This window comes from Neopsephotus bourkii, unplaced genomic scaffold (genome assembly GCF_033783945.1).
Source record: "Neopsephotus bourkii isolate Nb327-2 ecotype Australia unplaced genomic scaffold, CSIRO-AGI_Nbou_v1 NB_281, whole genome shotgun sequence".
NCBI classification, from domain to species: Eukaryota; Metazoa; Chordata; class Aves; order Psittaciformes; family Psittacidae; genus Neopsephotus; species Neopsephotus bourkii.
The window spans coordinates 136,009-153,886 of NW_026900790.1; the positions used below are offsets into that span (position 1 = coordinate 136,009).

At 47.6% G+C, this 17,878-nt stretch overlaps 1 protein-coding gene across 2 annotated transcripts in view; it reads right to left on the bottom strand.

The window, feature by feature from the left end:
- Positions 1-17,878, bottom strand: part of PLXNA4 (plexin A4) — a 473,966-nt gene that overhangs the window by 116,194 nt on the left and 339,894 nt on the right. For both annotated transcript variants that reach the window (XM_061346821.1, XM_061346822.1), the window contains exons 6-8: positions 6,907-7,030; positions 3,170-3,323; positions 447-546 (exon numbers count right to left, since the gene is read on the bottom strand). In XM_061346821.1, the coding sequence (XP_061202805.1) occupies positions 447-546; positions 3,170-3,323; positions 6,907-7,030 (378 nt within the window). The remainder of the gene's footprint in view (positions 1-446; positions 547-3,169; positions 3,324-6,906; positions 7,031-17,878) is intronic.

Sequence of the window (17,878 nt, forward strand, 5' to 3'; positions counted from 1 at the left end):
TCAGATCTGAAGGTCCAAGCCTGTGTTAATCACATGGAACAGGGTCCTACTGGTGGGACTGACAGTATGGATGAGGGTTGGAGGTCCAGAGGTATGGGCAGGATCCAGCCATCCACTGAAAACTGCTTAATAGGAAGATGAGGGGCTATTTGCTGAGGTCATGGCTTGCTTTTGAATCAGTTCTGTGGTTAACTCCCATTAATGTGATGCTTCTCAGCATCACAAGTGACACAAGAGGATCCACCACTCCTCAAAGGAGGCTCATCAGCAGAACGAATGGTCACTGTATCACACTTCTTCTTATGAGGGACACCACCATGCTGAATATCACACAATTGGCCTTTATTCTGATCCACACCTAACTGAGGGACATGTGGGTCAGCAGTGGGTTCTGGGGCAGATCCAGGGGTGGAATGGAAAGCAGATATCAACAGAAATGCACATACGAGTTGTGGACGCTGCAGTTGTAGAAGACGAAGCTGGTGCTGGCAAAGGTCATACCCGTTTCCTTGGACTTGAGCTGGAGCTGGACAATGTGATGGTCTCCTGGGGAAAAAATAGACACATCAGTGTGTGATGACTTTGTTTGCCTAATAAAGCCCTAATGGCCATGCTACCAGATTGAAGCTGGAGCTGTCTCACAGCACTTTGGCTAGTCTAACCTCAGTAGATGTAGGAAGTGCAGTAAAATCCTTCCAGACTCCAGTTCTCCACCCCCTCTTATGGTACCAGGGTGATGGTACATGGCTTCACCACTGGAAATTACCATTCCTGGAGCCACAATCTGGGCTGGATGATGACAACAGGTCTAGACCATACCTCACTAATTCCAGAAATATGGTGGCTAAAGTCATCAAGCAGGCAAGCTAAGCTCAAAGAAGAATGCAGATGTCTGGAACTAGTAGGCCTTTAGGTTCCTCTTTGCTGCTGGTTCATTTGATGTCTCCAGCAGGAAGGTGCCTATGGAAGACTTGACTGCTGGCTCCAGACATTAGTGGCCTGTGCATACACTTAGATACCTGCTTCCCTGATAGGATAAAGAAAGAGCTACTTTCTCCTCATCCTCATTATTCAACATCTCTGATGGGGCTCAATATTCAGGACAACCTGAAAGAGGCCACCTCCAGATCCTGCCCCCAGAGAGAGGTTATACCTTGAGAAAGGTATGGAGGAATGAGCAAGGAGGACAGACACCATAACATTGAGGACAGGGTACAGGCTCCCTTTCTGCAGCCTGGGAAATGCTAATGAACTGGGAGATTCCCTTGTGAACAATTCCCTCAGCTTCACTCACCCCATTCACCCCAATGTCCATTCACTACAGCCTTTAGCTATAAAGAACCCACCTCAGTGGGAGAGACAGCACAAGTCATTGCACCTCCTGAAGGACCTATTCATCTCCATAGCAGACTCATCATCACCAAAGCTTGCACTTCAACTCCTGCACACCATTTCCTCATACTCCTTCCCACTGTTTCCAGCCAGTATTACCTCTCCCCACAATGCCAAAAGCACTACTCAGAGCCCACCAGCTGTGAGTAATGAGTGGGTGCATTAACTACAGTAATTTGGTGGGGCAGGGCACCCATGTTTAAATCAAGACTTCAACCTCACTGTTCCTTTCACCTCTCTTCTTTTTCCTCCTCACCTGAAAGATGCATTCATCATTCAGGCCAAAGCAAACCTGACAGTTCATGGCAGTGTGGATCCATGTGCACACTCACCTATAGACACACAGACAACACACTTCACTAACTACATTTTGCTGCCAGTGCTTGACTCTGTTGCCCATCTGCTGCCACCAGCTTTGACAGCTCTGTTAATCCCGTTGGATTTAACAACTTTACCAGCATCTTGCATATATTTTAAGACCAAACAATCAAGTAGGTTGGAAAAGACCTTTACAATCATGAAGCCGAATCATTCCCCCAGGAACTGGGATGTGAGGATTGGATGGCCCCAGGAACCAGACTTGCTGTGCATTCTTTGGTTCAAATCCAGCTCCTGGCACCATGAATGGAAGACTCAGTCTATATAGAGGTGCAGAGCACCAGCTGCTGAAGTTGATCAAGCCGCAGGTGCCCAGCTCTGAAAACCACATTTCACATAAATCTCTCTCTGTTGTCCTGCCTCCAGCTTCTACTGCTATTTTTGTTTGCTGGTTGATTATAGCCTGGCCTGGGACAGATGTCCATAGCAAGGAAATAGTTTCTGGCATCTCTCTTAGTAGGCAAACACAACAGATAACTCAGTGGAACCTGAAAATGGTAACAGTGCTCTGAGGGTTTGTTCTGGGACTGTGATGGAGAGCACACACAGCCCTGTGAGGCTTGAGGAGGGCAGAGATGATGGGGACAGTTTGTGTCATTTCATTTATGTGGCCTGAGGATGTTCAGAAACAAACTTTACAGTAAATATTCACAAGGACAAAAAAGGCAACATCCTCTCTGCATCTCTTGAAGTGACAATAGGGTCACAGTTTATATCGTAAGTCCTTGCAAAGAGACACAGGTGCTCATGAAGGCACATAGAAAATTACTTACAAAAGGGAAACAAAAAAGGAGCAGGAAGATGGAAGGGGATGGACACAGAGGAGCCTTGGAAACAAGGCATTTTTCTATGCTGGACCACTTTGAAGCCAGTAGCAAACCTGGAATGCCTGAAGGGAACAGAGACAAAGAACTGAGATTCCAGATCTAAATGTGGGAGGAGCAGGATGAAATTACAGACAGGATCATTGAGGTCTGCAGGACTTTCTAGCTGCTGCATGGGATGGGATGTGTTAGGAGCACACACAGACTCATTCCCTGGCTTGTTTAACAGCAGCCTGGTCAAAAGGTGAGTGAATATCCCACATCCATCTCTTGCCTTTGTTAGATATATGCAACTGCCACTCGGTGGCAGTCTGAAAACACATAGCATCACACATATCAGCACCTTAAAGCAGGTATTGGTATCGCAGCTCAGTGCTTGCACACATGTGCACTCATAAACACACATTCAGACAGATCAATGTGCTGCTGTGCAGCTCCACCAGCACAGCATCCCACCTACTCCCTGTGCTTTGCAAACCTTAGGGTCCCATGAGCTTTGGGAGAAAACAGATGGAGATATAGAGAGATGTGGGGGGGGAGAAGTGGTGCAGATAAGGGAGATGTGGGATACCCACCGTTCTCTGTGATGATCTGGGGCACCTCTTTGGCAGCTGGTGAGATGCACTGGATCTGACTGCCCACCACCAAGCCATCCATCTCCGAAAGGTCCTCGAAGGTGCAATTGACTCCTGCTGACAGCTCGGGCACATTGTAGGTCTCCAAAACCAACTGCAAGCAAAGATGAAAGGAGGGAAGAAGACATAGAAGAAAAAAAAAGAAAAGAGAGAACACTAAGCCAAACTACAGAACTGGGTCAGCAGGAGAGAATTACACTGGAGAGGTTGGACAAAGAGCCTCTTGCTAGAGAGAGCATCCTCCTTCAACAGAAAGCAGCGATTCAGGACAGGGATGTGTGTGCGGTAGGGGAAGGGGATGAGATGCTGATGCCAACACAAGTGGTACGTGGCTATGCAGGGACAACAGCACTGCATCCCAGTGCTGTCTGGGTCAGTGGAGGGGAGGGAGTGCTCACTGTCTGTCATGCAAGTGTAAGGTTAGGCAGGGAGTCTTTGGAGGCAGCCGTGAAGACCAGGGCTTTGGTGGCCCCCAAGGCACGCGGTTTCTGAGGAAGGTGACTACTACTCACAAGAGGCACTCTGCAGACTACAGAGAAACTGTAGCGCTCCAGTCTAACTCTCTACGGCCTGCTCTCCTAGCATCAGCAGATGGGGGAGCGCTCTGTCACCAAGTTCCTGTGTAAGGAGAGTCTAGTTACAGCCTTCAGTCCACCACAAAAAACACCCCGCTGTCTCTAGAGGCACAGCAAACCTCTCTTGCCCATCCCACCAAAGAAGCGGTTGGCTCTGGGGACATGCTATAATGGGGCTCCATATATAACAGCAGCTGTGAAGGAGGAATTGCCCATGGTTTTGGAGTTCACAGCACCCACAGGCATTGCTATGTCATTGCTCATGAAAAAGGAATCTCATGGCTGGTTTCTGCCAGGGAGAAGGACCCTCACGTTACTAACTTCCCACATTCTGCACCTTGGCTCTCCACCACTGAGGGTCCTGCCCAATTCAACATCATGTCTGAACACAGACCGGCATCCCAGGGTACTTCTAGAACCTGCTGAAGACTTAAGAGTTGGTATAGATTTAGTGTTGCTGTGACCAAACACTAGAGCAGCCACTTGACATGGCACAAACGCAGGTGCTCGCCACACTTGTCTCCTCCACGAGACAGCTGAGGCCCCAGCTGAGGTGAAGGCCACTGAGAGAGGACACAAACACATGCTGAAGTGTTTCGACCAGCACAAAGAACAGAGGATGTCAGTCCAGGTGACAAAGCAGGAGGGGATAATAACATCCCATAATGCTCACTGCTCCCTCACTGTTTCCCTCACTAAGAGAAAGTTGGGAACTTCTTCACACTAGGCACCTTCAGAGGAAAGGCTGAGTAGACAGGCCTCAGTCCCAGCTGACAGAAAGCCTTTGTGAGAGTATGTTCAATTCTGGGCAATGGGAATGGCAATGGGAAAGGTGGGATTTTTGTCTTGGATGGGGAGTAGGAAAAAGCTTTGGTTATTTGGATGGATTTAACACTCAGGTAAATCCATTCTCCCTGCTCATTAATACCCTGCTAGCAATGGGGAAAGGAAGACTATTCTGCTGATGCAGAATGACGCTGTGCCATGCAGAAGATGACACCAGTGGATGTACCAGTAGTGCTTGGCCACAAATATCATGAGCCAGTGCACACTCTGAACAGACAAGAAACCTACATCACACAAGCCTGCTCTGCAACTGCTGCAATGAGGGAAGAACGGAGCATCCCCCCCACCCCTGAAATCATACCTCAGAGATCCCAGAGCAGCACCTCTGGGCTGAAACAGCATCAGATACAATTCTCCAAGTCCCTGTTAGTGCCCCAAATTTAAAAGGCTGGCTGGCTACATGGGTACCTTCTCTGTATCTATGGGCAAGAACTCAGTTCATTGATCCTTTACTAGAACCCAAGTGAGATTCAGTGAGGACAACACCAGTCATTCATCTGTTGGTGCTCCCCTCCTGGTTTCATAGAATCACAGAATGGTTTGGGTTTGAAAGGATCTTAAGATCATTCAGTTCCAATCCCTGCCACGGTCAGGGACACCTTACACTAGAGCAGGTTGCTCTAAGCCCCATCCAACCTGCCCTTGAAAACTGCCAGGGATGGAGCATTTACCACCTCTCTGAGCACCCTGTGCCAGCACCTCAGCACCCTCACAGAGAAGAATTCCTTCCTTATCTCCAACCTGAACTTCCCCTGTTTCAGTTTGAACCCATCACCCCTTGTCCTACCACTACAATCCCAGATAAAGAGGTTTGCCAAGAGACTATCTGTAGATGTGGATGAGATTGGTCATCAATCTGGGACTGGGCTGAGACTCCCATTGAAATATGCATGCAGATTACTGGGCAACAGTCAGCTGATGGCAACTTCTGATCCCAGCAGCTCCAGATTGACTTGCCCTGGGAGTAACCTAGAGATAAAGGTCTTTTATGCTGTTACCATTTCCAATCGCCCTGAGCCAGCAAGTCCCTGAGAATTTATTCCAACATGAAAGACTCCAACGACTACTGAGAGAATAAGAAAAAGGAACCTTGAACTCCCAGAAGAACAAAGAACTTAAGATGTCTCAGATCAATTTTGTTTGAAGCTGAGGAAAGTAAAGTCACAGCAAAGTTAGGAGGCTGAAACAAAGAAGCAGTGATTGGACATGCAGGCTTTGAAAGGCTCATTTCATTATCACTGGAGAGACCCTACCATTCCAAACCTGCCACCTGGAACAAGTCTGGAAACTGCACCTTGAGCAATTCCATGGAGAGCTGTCAAGGTATGGGGTTAGTGACCAACTTGTACAGAGACAGAGCTTTTGGGGCCTGGGTTATCAATTTAATTCCAGCCCAAATTAACATGGCCAAGAAGACAGAGCCATGTTAGCCTGAATGAAATGGGTCTCTGCCTTCTTCTCAGGCTGTGCTGGGATCCCACCATGTAAGGTGCTGCTGTCATGAGTGAGGAGAGAAACCACAAGCTGGTTACGTCTTCAACAGAGATCTCTCATCTAAAGCTCAGAAGATCAGGATCATGTAATGATCTGCCAGCATTGACTGTATGGCTGGATGCTAATTTAAGTAGCTTGAGACCATAAAGGTTAAACCTTGTGCTGAGGGGGACCACAAGAGACAGATAACAAGAACCTTGGCAGCACCAGGTTCCTCTGTGTAGCACCCTGCCTCTCTGCTCTGCATTCTTAGTGCTGGAGCTGGAGCAGGATGGAATTCTTGGTGCCTTAAGAAGGAGATATTTCCACACAAGATGATGGGAACTTAGAGCTTACTGAAATAACTCAAGGAATCCCTCACTTGCCCTTCTTCTAGAAGGTAATTTCTAACCATAATAATGTTCCTTGACTAAAGTTCATGCCCAGCAACAACCAAATCCTTCTCCCAGGGAAGGAAACAACTACACTGGGTGCGCACAACACTTGCGGGGCACATATTTCCTTCAGACCTGCCCTCATCTATCCATAGTTAATGTGGAAGCCTCTTTCCACACTTCTAGATAGGGGATAACCAAGGCCAAAATGTCCTCCCATGTCAAATCATCCCTTGTGACAACTGATGAGGAAGTTAATGAACTCTGGAGAACCTCTTGCATCAAGCTGCCAGTCCTTCCCACTCATGCTGAATCCAGGTGGCACATACCTGGGTCTGTGCATGGGCAGATTAAACCTGGGGGGTGTGCAAGGATTAACGTTCCTCACCAATACGTTGTACTGGGAGACGGAGATGTTGTTGGGATGCACGGTGAGCCGGACACACTGCTTCATCTCCGAGGCGAATCTCCGAGGCTCGCTGGAGCGCTCACACCGCTCCTTCCTTGTGCACCTGAGCAAGAGGGAACAGAGGGGGACAGAGTTAACACAGAGCAGGCTGGGAGCAACCCTGGGACATGTATGGAAAAGCATGAAAAATACTCTTCCCATGGGAAGAGTATGGAAATATACTCTTGTATATGTATGAGTATACAAGAAGAGTATGGAAAAATACTCTTCCCATGGGAAGAGTATGGAAAGCCAACTCTGCACCCTTTGCAGTATGTGGAAAGCCACACTGATGCCCTGGAGAGCTCTAACTCAGTTCTATCAGCTGTGTGATCGCTCAGCAGGATGGAGAGCTGAAAGAACATCATGAAAGGAGGAAAGATGATGGGTGAAAGCTCCATCCCTTAAGCAGAACGCAGAGCTATAGAGATGCTCTGTCTTTCCACACATATAGCAGGTACAGTCTAACCTGCCCTTAAGCAAACCCATAGCCCTGTCCTGTCCAGGGGCAGTGGGACATCTTAGGCAGATGTCATTTTAAAGTAGATGTGCACAGCCCATGCTCTTTGGCCCTGCTGATTAGTGGCAATCTGTTGTACTTCTGGGCTGCTGGTACCTCTCTGCTGGGAAGGGGCATCCCTCCAATCCTTTGCTCAGCACTTCTAAGTACAGGCCATGGCAGATTTAAGGGGGTTTTGGCTTCTGGTTTGAAAGTGCCAGAGCAGGACCTTAAATATTCTGGTGTTCCCAGTTAGCGACAGTAAAAGTGGTGGGTGCACTGCACCTGGGTGCACAAGCCCGTGAAGCTTACACCACGTACTGATGTTATCAGTACTTTCAGCATTGTGGCTGTCTCTTGGCTTTTCTGTTTGGTGTGAACTGGTAGCTGTGCACCATGTTTCAATCCACATTTGCATTTGTTTAGCATAAAACACATCTGTATTTTACTCCACATGTACTGCCAAGGCCATCGCTTCAAGGAAGGTGTCTCAGAAATCCACAGGGTTAATACAAAAGGACAGCTCCAACTGCATGCTAATTGCCTTTTTGCCATTAAGCTGATGTTATGGACTTGCACAGGGTGTCTTCAATGGATTTTGTTATTAGCAATACTAATACCCCCCATTAAAACCAGCTATAAAGACTAAGTGCGGATGCTAAATTATTCAGCTGTCTCAGCTGTGAGAGCACATGGGTGCTGCTGGAGGGTTAACTCCAAGATCACCCCTCAATGTCCTTGCTCTCTAGAGCAGAGATTGTCTGTATGTGCATGGGACCTTGCAGGTAGGGATCTGTGTGGAAGCTGTCCATGCTCATGGCAAGGGGTTGGAACTGGATGCGCTTTAAGGTCCTTTCCAACCCAAACCATTGTGATTCTATGACTTGCAACATACACAGAATCAACCCTGTGTGAGCCTGTATGTTACAAAACTTGGGGGCTGATCTATAACTTCAAAGCTTGGCTTTTCTCTAGTGGCTAACTCTGGATAAAATGAACACCCAAACCTCAGACTCGATTTGCTCCATCTTTCTGCTAGAGGAAAGTTTTGTATTTCAAGTGGCAGGACTCATAAAGGGAGGTCTCTGCCATTCTCAGCAAGCTCTCATTTTGCTTTGCAGATTTGGGAGAACATGAGCAGCACTGCAGCTCTCTCCATTCCCTAGGAACCTTCATCCCATTAAGTCTCCTTTAGCTCTGCCGCATGCTGGGTCAGGCAATTTAAATGTGCAGTCTCCAGAGGGTTGCATGGATCGCTGATGAACTGCTCCCAAAACTGAGTCCCATGTAGCAGAATGAAAGCCACAGCAAAATGGTGAGCTGAGATTTCTGTAAGCACTTCCTATAGAACAAATGGACACAGCGATCCCACCACAGCTCTGAAGGGTGTGAGAACTCCTCAGAGTAGCTGGGAAGGAAACCCTTTTGGGGTCAGTGTCACAACACACATGCACAAATTCCTCAAGATCTCCCATTTATTTCCTCCCTCTGCAGAATGACTGAAATATCTGGATTTGCTAAAATTAAATGTGCACATACCCATGCTCTGTTCAATAACAAGTTAGGTTCCAAACACATCCAGCACAGGAGAGTAACACATGGGGATAGGTTAAGCACTTAGGAATGTGTCTTGTATTCCCAGCCCTACCACTGAGCAAGATCATAAGTATCAGCATCTTATCTTGCTGTTTATTAGTCATACACATTTAAGACACGTTACTTTTCAGGCCAAAACCTCACTCTGTATTAGAATGATGTGTCTTGGTATCTGTTGTAAGGTTTGTTGCCATCCAAATAATGAAATGATAAAAAAGCAAACCAAACTAAGAGTGGTTTTAATATAATGTTAAAGTTGCAGTGTCAGGCTCTCAAGAGTTAGGTACTGTCAGACAGAAAGGAGTTTCTGCACTCTTAAATCTTCCCCCTGCACTGACATGCTGCAAGCCAGGCTTTAATTACAGCATCGCACATTATTATCCTCTTTTTCCTTGGGTGACCCCAATTCTGCCACTTCCTAACTTTTGACTTTGATAGTCTGACTTTTTCAGTGCAATTTATCAACTTCAAACAAAGGGGGGGACCTGAAATCACAACTGTGGTTGGTGCTTGAGTCTGGTGATGGGGTAGTTCTGCTAGGCTGAACCAAGCCAAGCTGGGCTCTGGGTCACAGGCAGGGTTCAGGCTCTGGAGTCAACATCACTGACCCCTTCCTTGAGCCAGCAACATAATTCATCCCAGGTAACTGATCGCAGCTGCTGCATAAATCAAGACTAAAGGGATGGAGCTGCTTTCCAGTGGGTTTAGCAGGTTTGGCTGTGCAGAAAGGAGTGATGGTGGCTCTTCTTCAGAGCATTTTGCTCATGGTTTTCCCCATCTCCTCTTCCTTGACCATTGCATGTGGAGCACCCTATGGGTTTACACACTATGGTCTCCCCGGTGTCTGCTCAGAAACTCAGGGGAGCAGAAAAACAACCTCTTTCCACTCGTCTTCTGCATTGCTGAAATATTCCACCCTCCCCAGGAACGGGGTGAAACAACACAGAAAATCACTTCAGCATGTGCAAAGTGTTGCCCTCCAGCAGCAGAGTCTCACATCGCCGACTGGAGTTGGCTGAGAGGCAGGAACATGGCAAAGCACCATGAAGGCAGCTGCCCAGAGGGGACATAGCAGCTCCGAAACAATAAGTTCAGTAAATTGTACATAAAGGCAAATGTGACTTTTAATAACTAAGTGCTTCCAGACACAAGCTCCTGCCTTAGAGAAGTGGTCACCTGGAAGGCAGCTGCCAGCACGCTGCAGCTGCACTGTGAAAGGGATAATGAAATACCCCAGTCCCAACTAATCATTTCTGGTGCCTCTGTTGAGAGTCAGCGTGCACTCGGGGTCCTGGAGCTTGCTGTGACTCCACTGCACTCTCATCTGGTTCATGTAGTACAGCTAATGCAGAAAAAAGACCTTGTACTGCCAATAACTCTTTCGCTTTAATAAAATATCAGTAGCTCAAACATGTTCTGCTCTCATGGGACCCCACTTGCAGCACTGTGTGCAGCTCTGGTGTCCTCAACACAAGAAGGACATGGAGCTGTTGGAGCAAGTCCAGAGGAGGCCACGAGGATAAGAAAGCTGCGTGGAGACCTCAGAGCAGCTTCCAGTGTCTGAAGGGGGCTACAAGGATGTTGGAGAGGGGCTCTTCATCAGGGACTGTAGTGATAGGACAAGGGGTGATGGGTTCAGACTGAAACAGGGGAAGTTCAGGTTGGAGATAAGGAAGAAGTTATTTACTGTAAGGGTGGTGAGGCACTGGAATGGGTTGCTCAAGGAAGTTGTGAATGCTCCATCCCTGGCAGTGTTCAAGGCCAGGCTGAACAGAGCCTTAGACAAGCTGATTTACTGTGAGGTGTCCCTACCCATGGCAGGGGTTTGGAACTGGATGATCTTACGGTCCTTTCAAACCCAAACCATTCTATAGCTTTATGATTCTATGCTGGCTCTGTCAATATACCAAGCTCACTTTCCACTGCCACACAACTTAATTCAATCCTATTCATGCTATAATTAGCATGTGGAACTCCCACTCACTGGCATCCCATTACGCTTAAGACACCCAAAAGAGCATATTCTACTCCTGAGCTATTTGCATAAGATTATGGTGTAGACATGGCACTTCTCTGCATGTCTTAATAACACCTGCTATTTCATTATCAGCTGTGTCTTTAACGATTGCAAGTGTCCTGCTTCTGTCCAAGCCATTAGTGCAAACACTAAGAAGCTGGTCCTACCGCTGAACCATGAGGGATGTTATTTCCTCTTCATCTCCCATGAAGAATAAATACCTCTAACACTAACCCTCTGTTCACCATCCACTAAGCAATGATGTTAATAATGTTAAATTAATACTTTGTGCTTCTATAGCATATCTCATCAGAGGATCTCAAAGGGCTTTGCCTGCAGCTAATTAAACTTTATGATACCTCTGTGAGGCTGAAATGTTATCACGCAGAGCCAGGTAAGTGAGGCATAGATGCATGTGTGTCAGAGAGCACATCTCATCCCAAAGATGAGATGAAGATGCTTTGAGGCCCAAGAGATCATGGCTAAATCCCAGGTCTGCCACCTAAAGCAACCAGCTGGGGCCACAGATACAGGATGCAGAGGGGTGAGGTTCTATCCCATCTCTACACAGAGATGCTAAGGGCTCTTCTGCCCTTCTATGGCTTGGTTAAACCAAGCCCAGACTCACGCCATCACCTCCAGGGTTTGTTCCTACATGGCCAAGGTTAGGACAGTTAATCAGAAACCTAGAAACCTTTGGAGAAGCTGAGCACAGATGCAAGAGCTCCATGCACCTGCATAGACCAGGTATAAGACCTTCAAGCTCTTCGTTTTCCCTATGCACAGGGTGGAAAAAGGTCATGCTGCTACTGCAGGGTTGTCAGCCTAACAGAAAGCATGTGTGCTGTGTGCATGCCTTCACCTGCCTTTGCCTCTCATGACCATACCTCATGGGACAGGGTGGGACAGATGCCTCCAAGGGGATATTTCTCTGCCTTTCCCACTTCTTGTCCATCTCTCCATCCCACCACTGCCCGAAATGCTCAAGTTTGTTTTGGGTGATTCCTGATCCCTTAGAAGAAGGAAACAAGGGGAAGGTGCTGGTGAGCTATCCCCTCCCAGGCAGAGTGCTCAGAGGTTGGCAGAGCTGCAGATGCTCCTGGGACTTGAGCCACAGCATCCCTACAGCTCTCATTTGTTGAACCAGGATGCAGAAATGTGCTGTGTAGGGTGCACTACAGCCCACGATCTCTAACATCTCTCTGGCCATTCCTTAGGGACCAACTACTCCACAGTCCCATGAGCTATGAGCTTTTCCCTTAGTTATGCCTACCACTAAGCCAGCACTTAGCATCACTTGTGATAACAAGTTAACTGCACTAAAAGCCACCAGTGGCCCTTGTGCCTGGACTTTCTAGTGGTAATGATTTGCTAAGACATGCAGAGCCCTGATAAGACCATGCAGTGAGTTTCTCTTATCATTTGAGCTTGCAGGGACCGAGGAGCTCAGCTGCTACCCAGACCCATCCAGTGGCCTGGGGCCACAAGGCTTTGGGGAGAGATGGGAAGTTCACATCATTAACCAGATCCAGTGGTCCCTGCTGGAAACTAAACACCCTGAGCAGACAAAACAGACAGAGACAGATAGTCCTGGGAGGACAAAGCCAAAGAGGAAGTTTCTTTAGGTCATTTTATATACTTTTATGGTGGGAAGGTGGAAATAACAGCATAGAGGCCTGACTGAGCCTGTCTAGTTCCTATCCAAAAAGAAGATTTTGATTCCCTGCTTTCTCTTTTTCCTTTAATTTTCCCAGAAGCAGACTAAAACACCCAACTTCTCTGAGACCCAAAAAATAGAATGCTGTCAGTTTTCTGGCAATGGAAAAGGTCTTATCTGCAATTTTGTTAATTAAAACCAATTTCCAAGACAAAAGAGTGGTGACTGGATCTGATCAGAAACTACTGCTCAGAACACAGGGTTTGTGTGTTTTAACAAAGGCAATTAGCACATTATACAATTGTATTTTTTTTAATTCAGGGAAAAAGAAAAATAAGCTTACCATTAAATAACAATAATAAAAAAATAATGAATTCCCAGAAGTCAAATCCAAACAAATTAATTCTTTTTGGGGAAGCCTCAGTGCTGAATGTACAGCAGTTTTCTTCTGACTGCTTTTGCATTGTGAGACTCAATCTCAGCAGTGAGGTGGGCGCATAGGGAAGAAGAAGGACATGAAGCCATGAAACACAGAGTATTTAATGGCAAAGGTTGAGAGGAGAAGTGTGAGAAGCAGCTCAGTGGTTTGGGTCAGCTCAGCAAACTGAAATGATGTCTTTCCACCACCTCCAAACAGGTAATTTGTGGGCATTGCTGTGTTTGCAAAAGTTTTTGACATTTTGGCTTTCCTTTCTCATTCCAAAGGGTGACATTTCCCTCAGGGGACAAATTCACTCACCCTTTGACAGAATAATCCCGAACACCCTTTCCTTACACGTTCCTCCCAGTGTTGGTAAATTAGAGGTGGCACGTGGGAACCAGCACACCCCATTCACGCCAGCATGGACCAGTCATCAGGGCAGGACATTTTGATGGACACAGGCTTTATTTCATGTTGGCATCCCTATTTGCCTCTCCAACCTGTCCATTGCTCACCATGATGTGGTAGCACCAGTCCCACTGGGGTCTTCAGCTAGTGCAAGATGGAGATGTTGTCCTCATCCTCCTCTCTTCCAAGTTCTGTGTTTTCAGCTTTGATACAGTTCCCATACTTCCCTTTAGCTCTTCCCCTTAAATTCTTTTTTTCTCTTCTTCTCAGGTTCCCTGTCTGCCTCCTTGACTCTCATCACCACAGCTGTCATGTGCCTCCTAATATCCCCATGCCCAACCATGAGAAAATAGGATACTGGGAATGAGAACATGGGTCTGGGTGGAGCAGAGATAGGGACATGAGGAGAAGGGAGGAAGATGGGGACAAAGGGACCAGCAGCCAGCTAGCACACCCCAGACCGTGAGGACAGGGATGTGCAGGACTGCTGTCAACACTCACATAGTCCAAGCCACAAGCACTGCCACCCCTTCCCATGCTTCACAGTCTGAGCTGTCTACCACTTCCATCGGTCTCCTGGCCCAGGCATGTTGAAGACACGCATCCAAGGAGGAAATTCAGGAGGAGAGTAGAGAAGATGAAGGGAATTTTTCAGGGAGATCTTATTTAGGTGTCAGATGGAAGACCCTGAGATGGTTCCAGCCTTGCTGGAGCAAGACGGGGCAGGAGACAACAATTTTTCCATTTCTTACACCTTTTTATCTCCAAGGGGAAATCTGAGGTTTCCCAGAGCACCCAGAGCCCATGGCAAGGCAGGCTGTACCTGCAGACAGTTGGCAAGGGTCACACTGAATAGGGTCCCCCATCCTCAGATCAGAACAAATATTTAGGAACCTGAAATGCAGTGGGGTGTGTAGGAGCTCACCTTGGTCCCGAAGGGAAGGGTCACATCCTCCAAAATGGACTAACATAAAGGGTGGTTGCTCTTCAAAGTCATCAGCCTTGTGCCACAGCACTGTTTGTGTCCTGAACAAAGCTGGAGCAGGCTACAGAGCCTTGGAGGTCACTTCTGGCATCATGGCATCATTTGGGTTTTCCTCTATGCACAAAGCCAGGCAGCTTCTGGTAGAGGGTTATGCCCTACCAGTCTCCCTAGCCCAACTTCCCAGCATCACCTGATTCCCTGTCCCTGCTCTGCATAAAATCCTTGCTCAGAGGCCAGAGGGGATGTCTTTTCAAAGACAAGCCAGGTATGGTCGATGTCTTTTGCAAAGTGGTCAGCAGAGGGAGCTCAATGGAAGACAAGTCCAAACTTTCCTAATGGCAAGTCTTGGAAAGGGACCGCAGGACACAGAGATTCAATGGAGGCTCTGGAGATTCAAGTTATCCTGCTGTGATGGTCTGAATCGGTCTCATTCATGTGGTCCCTCTTTGAGGATGAGATGCAATATGACAGCTTCATTTTTGACTGGGGAAAAGTGATTTCCCAGTTGGGAAGAAGGATGAGACAAGAACAGAGCAATTAAAGGAATCTGGGGACATAACAAGAGGTTTGTTACAGCCAAAGTCTGACCAAGGTGCAAAGCTGGTGTTTCCTGAGATGTTTTTATCACAAGGGGGTGCAAGGCTGAAGAAGGAAATTGCAGCTGAAATTCCCTTTTCCCTCTGCTGGAGCCAAAGCAGTTTTCTGGCTGGAGTCAGGGAGAGGAAGGAAGATTCAATCCCACTTGCAAGTAAAGTTTATGGTCAGTTTTAGCAATGTTTTGACATTTCCAGGCTCTCTCCCTCAGGGTCCTAAGAATGGGAATGCCATAAATGTCGAGACGAAAGCATAACTGACCTTAAACTATCTGTGGTGATGTGGCCAGTAACCATCCATCCCTGACTACTCTTTCTGGCCTCCAGGTTGCCCTCCATCCCTGCAATGGATAGCTGGAATTTAGCTCTTCCTGCCATGAAGGAGTTAAATTCTATCCACTGCCTGGGAAACTCCATTCAGGAAAGGCAGGAGATGCTACAGGAAAAGAAGGATAAATTTGAGCTGAGATCATAACCTTAAGATTATCCAGTTACAACCCCACTGCCATGGACAGGGACACCTTCCAGTACACCAGGTTGCTCCAAGTTCTGTCCTGGGAAACCTTTCCTGGCAGTGAGAAGAGGTGAAGTTCATATGTAAATTCATATGCATCCATGGAAGGAGTTGAACCCTTGTTTTCATCTTTGGCTCTAACCACAAACAGGCTCACCTACCCGCAAAACTTGCTCTTTGGGCATCGAAGATGAGCATGGACTCTTAAAGAGGAAGGAAAGGCCACTGAGGTGGCCTGGGGATGCTAAGAGTGGGGGTTTTAACTGATAGTATCTGGGGACCCAAAGGTCTGTGCATCCCTTTAGAAAGACATGGAAACTATAACTCAAGAAAGCTGAAATCCACTTTTGGGGGCTTTGTATCTCCCCAGCGCCATATTTCAGGGACCACAAGCCACAGAAAGCTTCAGACCACTAATCAAAGTTCACCCCAACCCCTGCTCTTTTCAGTATCCCAGCAGGGACATCCCTGGGATGAAGGACCAAACATCCCCTCCATCCTTAGGCTATAGTTTGGGGAGGGTTGCGCTGCTGTACCAAAGCTTCCTCTTCCCCGCATCCTGCCTGCTGCCACCGACCCTGTCACTTGGCAAAACGGAGTAAGGATGCTAATTGCTCTGCCTGCTAATCTATTCTAATGAATGGTAATAGAAGCTGAGTTTCTGCCCTGATAACTCTCAGGGCTTACGCTGCAGAACGGCAATCCCACCGCCTGCCCCTTATCTCTGTCCCCAGGTGGGCTCCTCCCTCTATCACAGCAATTGTATAAACCCAGCCCTGGAGCCCCCACGGGGCGTGGGTGCAAGGGATTTACTTCTCCATGTCCTGCTCTACAAAGCCAGGCACTCCATACACAGCATCCCTCCCCCTTGCTTTAAGGCATTTCATGCCCCTTCTCTTTCCCTGCACCCCTTTTCCCCACATTCCCGCAGCTGCAGATTGTCTTGGTGCTAATCTTGCCTGGGGGGCCCTGTGTTTGTCCATCAAGTGCAACCTGCTCCTTAGCCTGAGAACAAAGGCTCAGAGGTGGCCTAAGGACCACACCAGCTCATGCACCACTGGGGCTCAGCCATGGACAAGCGGTTTGTGTGTACACACGTGTGTGCCTCTGTAAGCAGACCTCTGATGAGCATCTGGATGGCTCATTCAAGCCTGAGATGAACGGGAACATTTCACATGCAAATCCCTGGAAACATGGAGCCCTTGTCTAATGAAGAATTGGAAATTGCTTGTTGGCACAAGGGGAGGAGAGCGTGGAAATGAAGAAGAGGTTTTGTGGAAGGTGATGCTGAAATACACTCTTCTGTTCCTCCCATGACAGACATCATGTTCAGAGGGACCTCAAAAAGCCCCATCAAGCTCTACAGCGTCAATGGCTGGGATACAACAAATCTGGGGTGGGGGCTTGGCTCTATGTGGGTCCCAGCCTCAGGCTGCAAGTGATGGTGGCATTTCAGTCTCGGCAACTCTGCTTTCATTACCCTCAGTGCCCACAAACCAAGGCTGCCCTGGCATGTGTTGATTCCCACCTAACACTGCAAACTCACTTGAAGCTGTGAATAGCGTGTAATGCTGACAGTGCACAGGTCCAAGCATTCCCTGCTGTAGAAGCAGTGTGAAAAACACCAATAAACTCATGTTTGACACCTGAGAGGATGGGTGTCATCTGCTTTCATCTACTGACCCTTTCCATCCTCCTCCAAGGGTCAAAGACACAAGGAAAGGACATCTCTGAAGCTGCAGGATCTGTGCTGTGCTGTCCCTTAAACCACAGCCCTCCGACTCCTTCTGTGGCTGAACCAACCAGGCACAACACAAGCCTGGAAACTAATGGAGATTCATAGGGCACAGAATCATAAGCCCCTAAAGGCACACATGCGAACAGCGGTCAGTCCAGAGCACTGAGGTGGTCCACAAGAAAGAAATAACATGAATCTGCTTGGATCTGCCTGTTCCCATCTGCCCGTAAAAGACAGGGCTTGAAATGAAGATGGAAAAACCCCTGAAGACTCAGCTGAAGGCTACCTGAGTAATACAAGCTTCTGTCTCTGAGGAGGCAGTAAAATAACTCTCCCAGCACTGAATTCACTTACAGTCAGTTTAAAGAAAATTAAAAGAGAAGAAAGCGAGAGAAAGGGAACAAGGTTCCGAGATAAGGCAAGTAATTAATGAACAAAATTACTTTTCCCAGAGAGCATCCTATCATGGTGCTTCCTATTCATG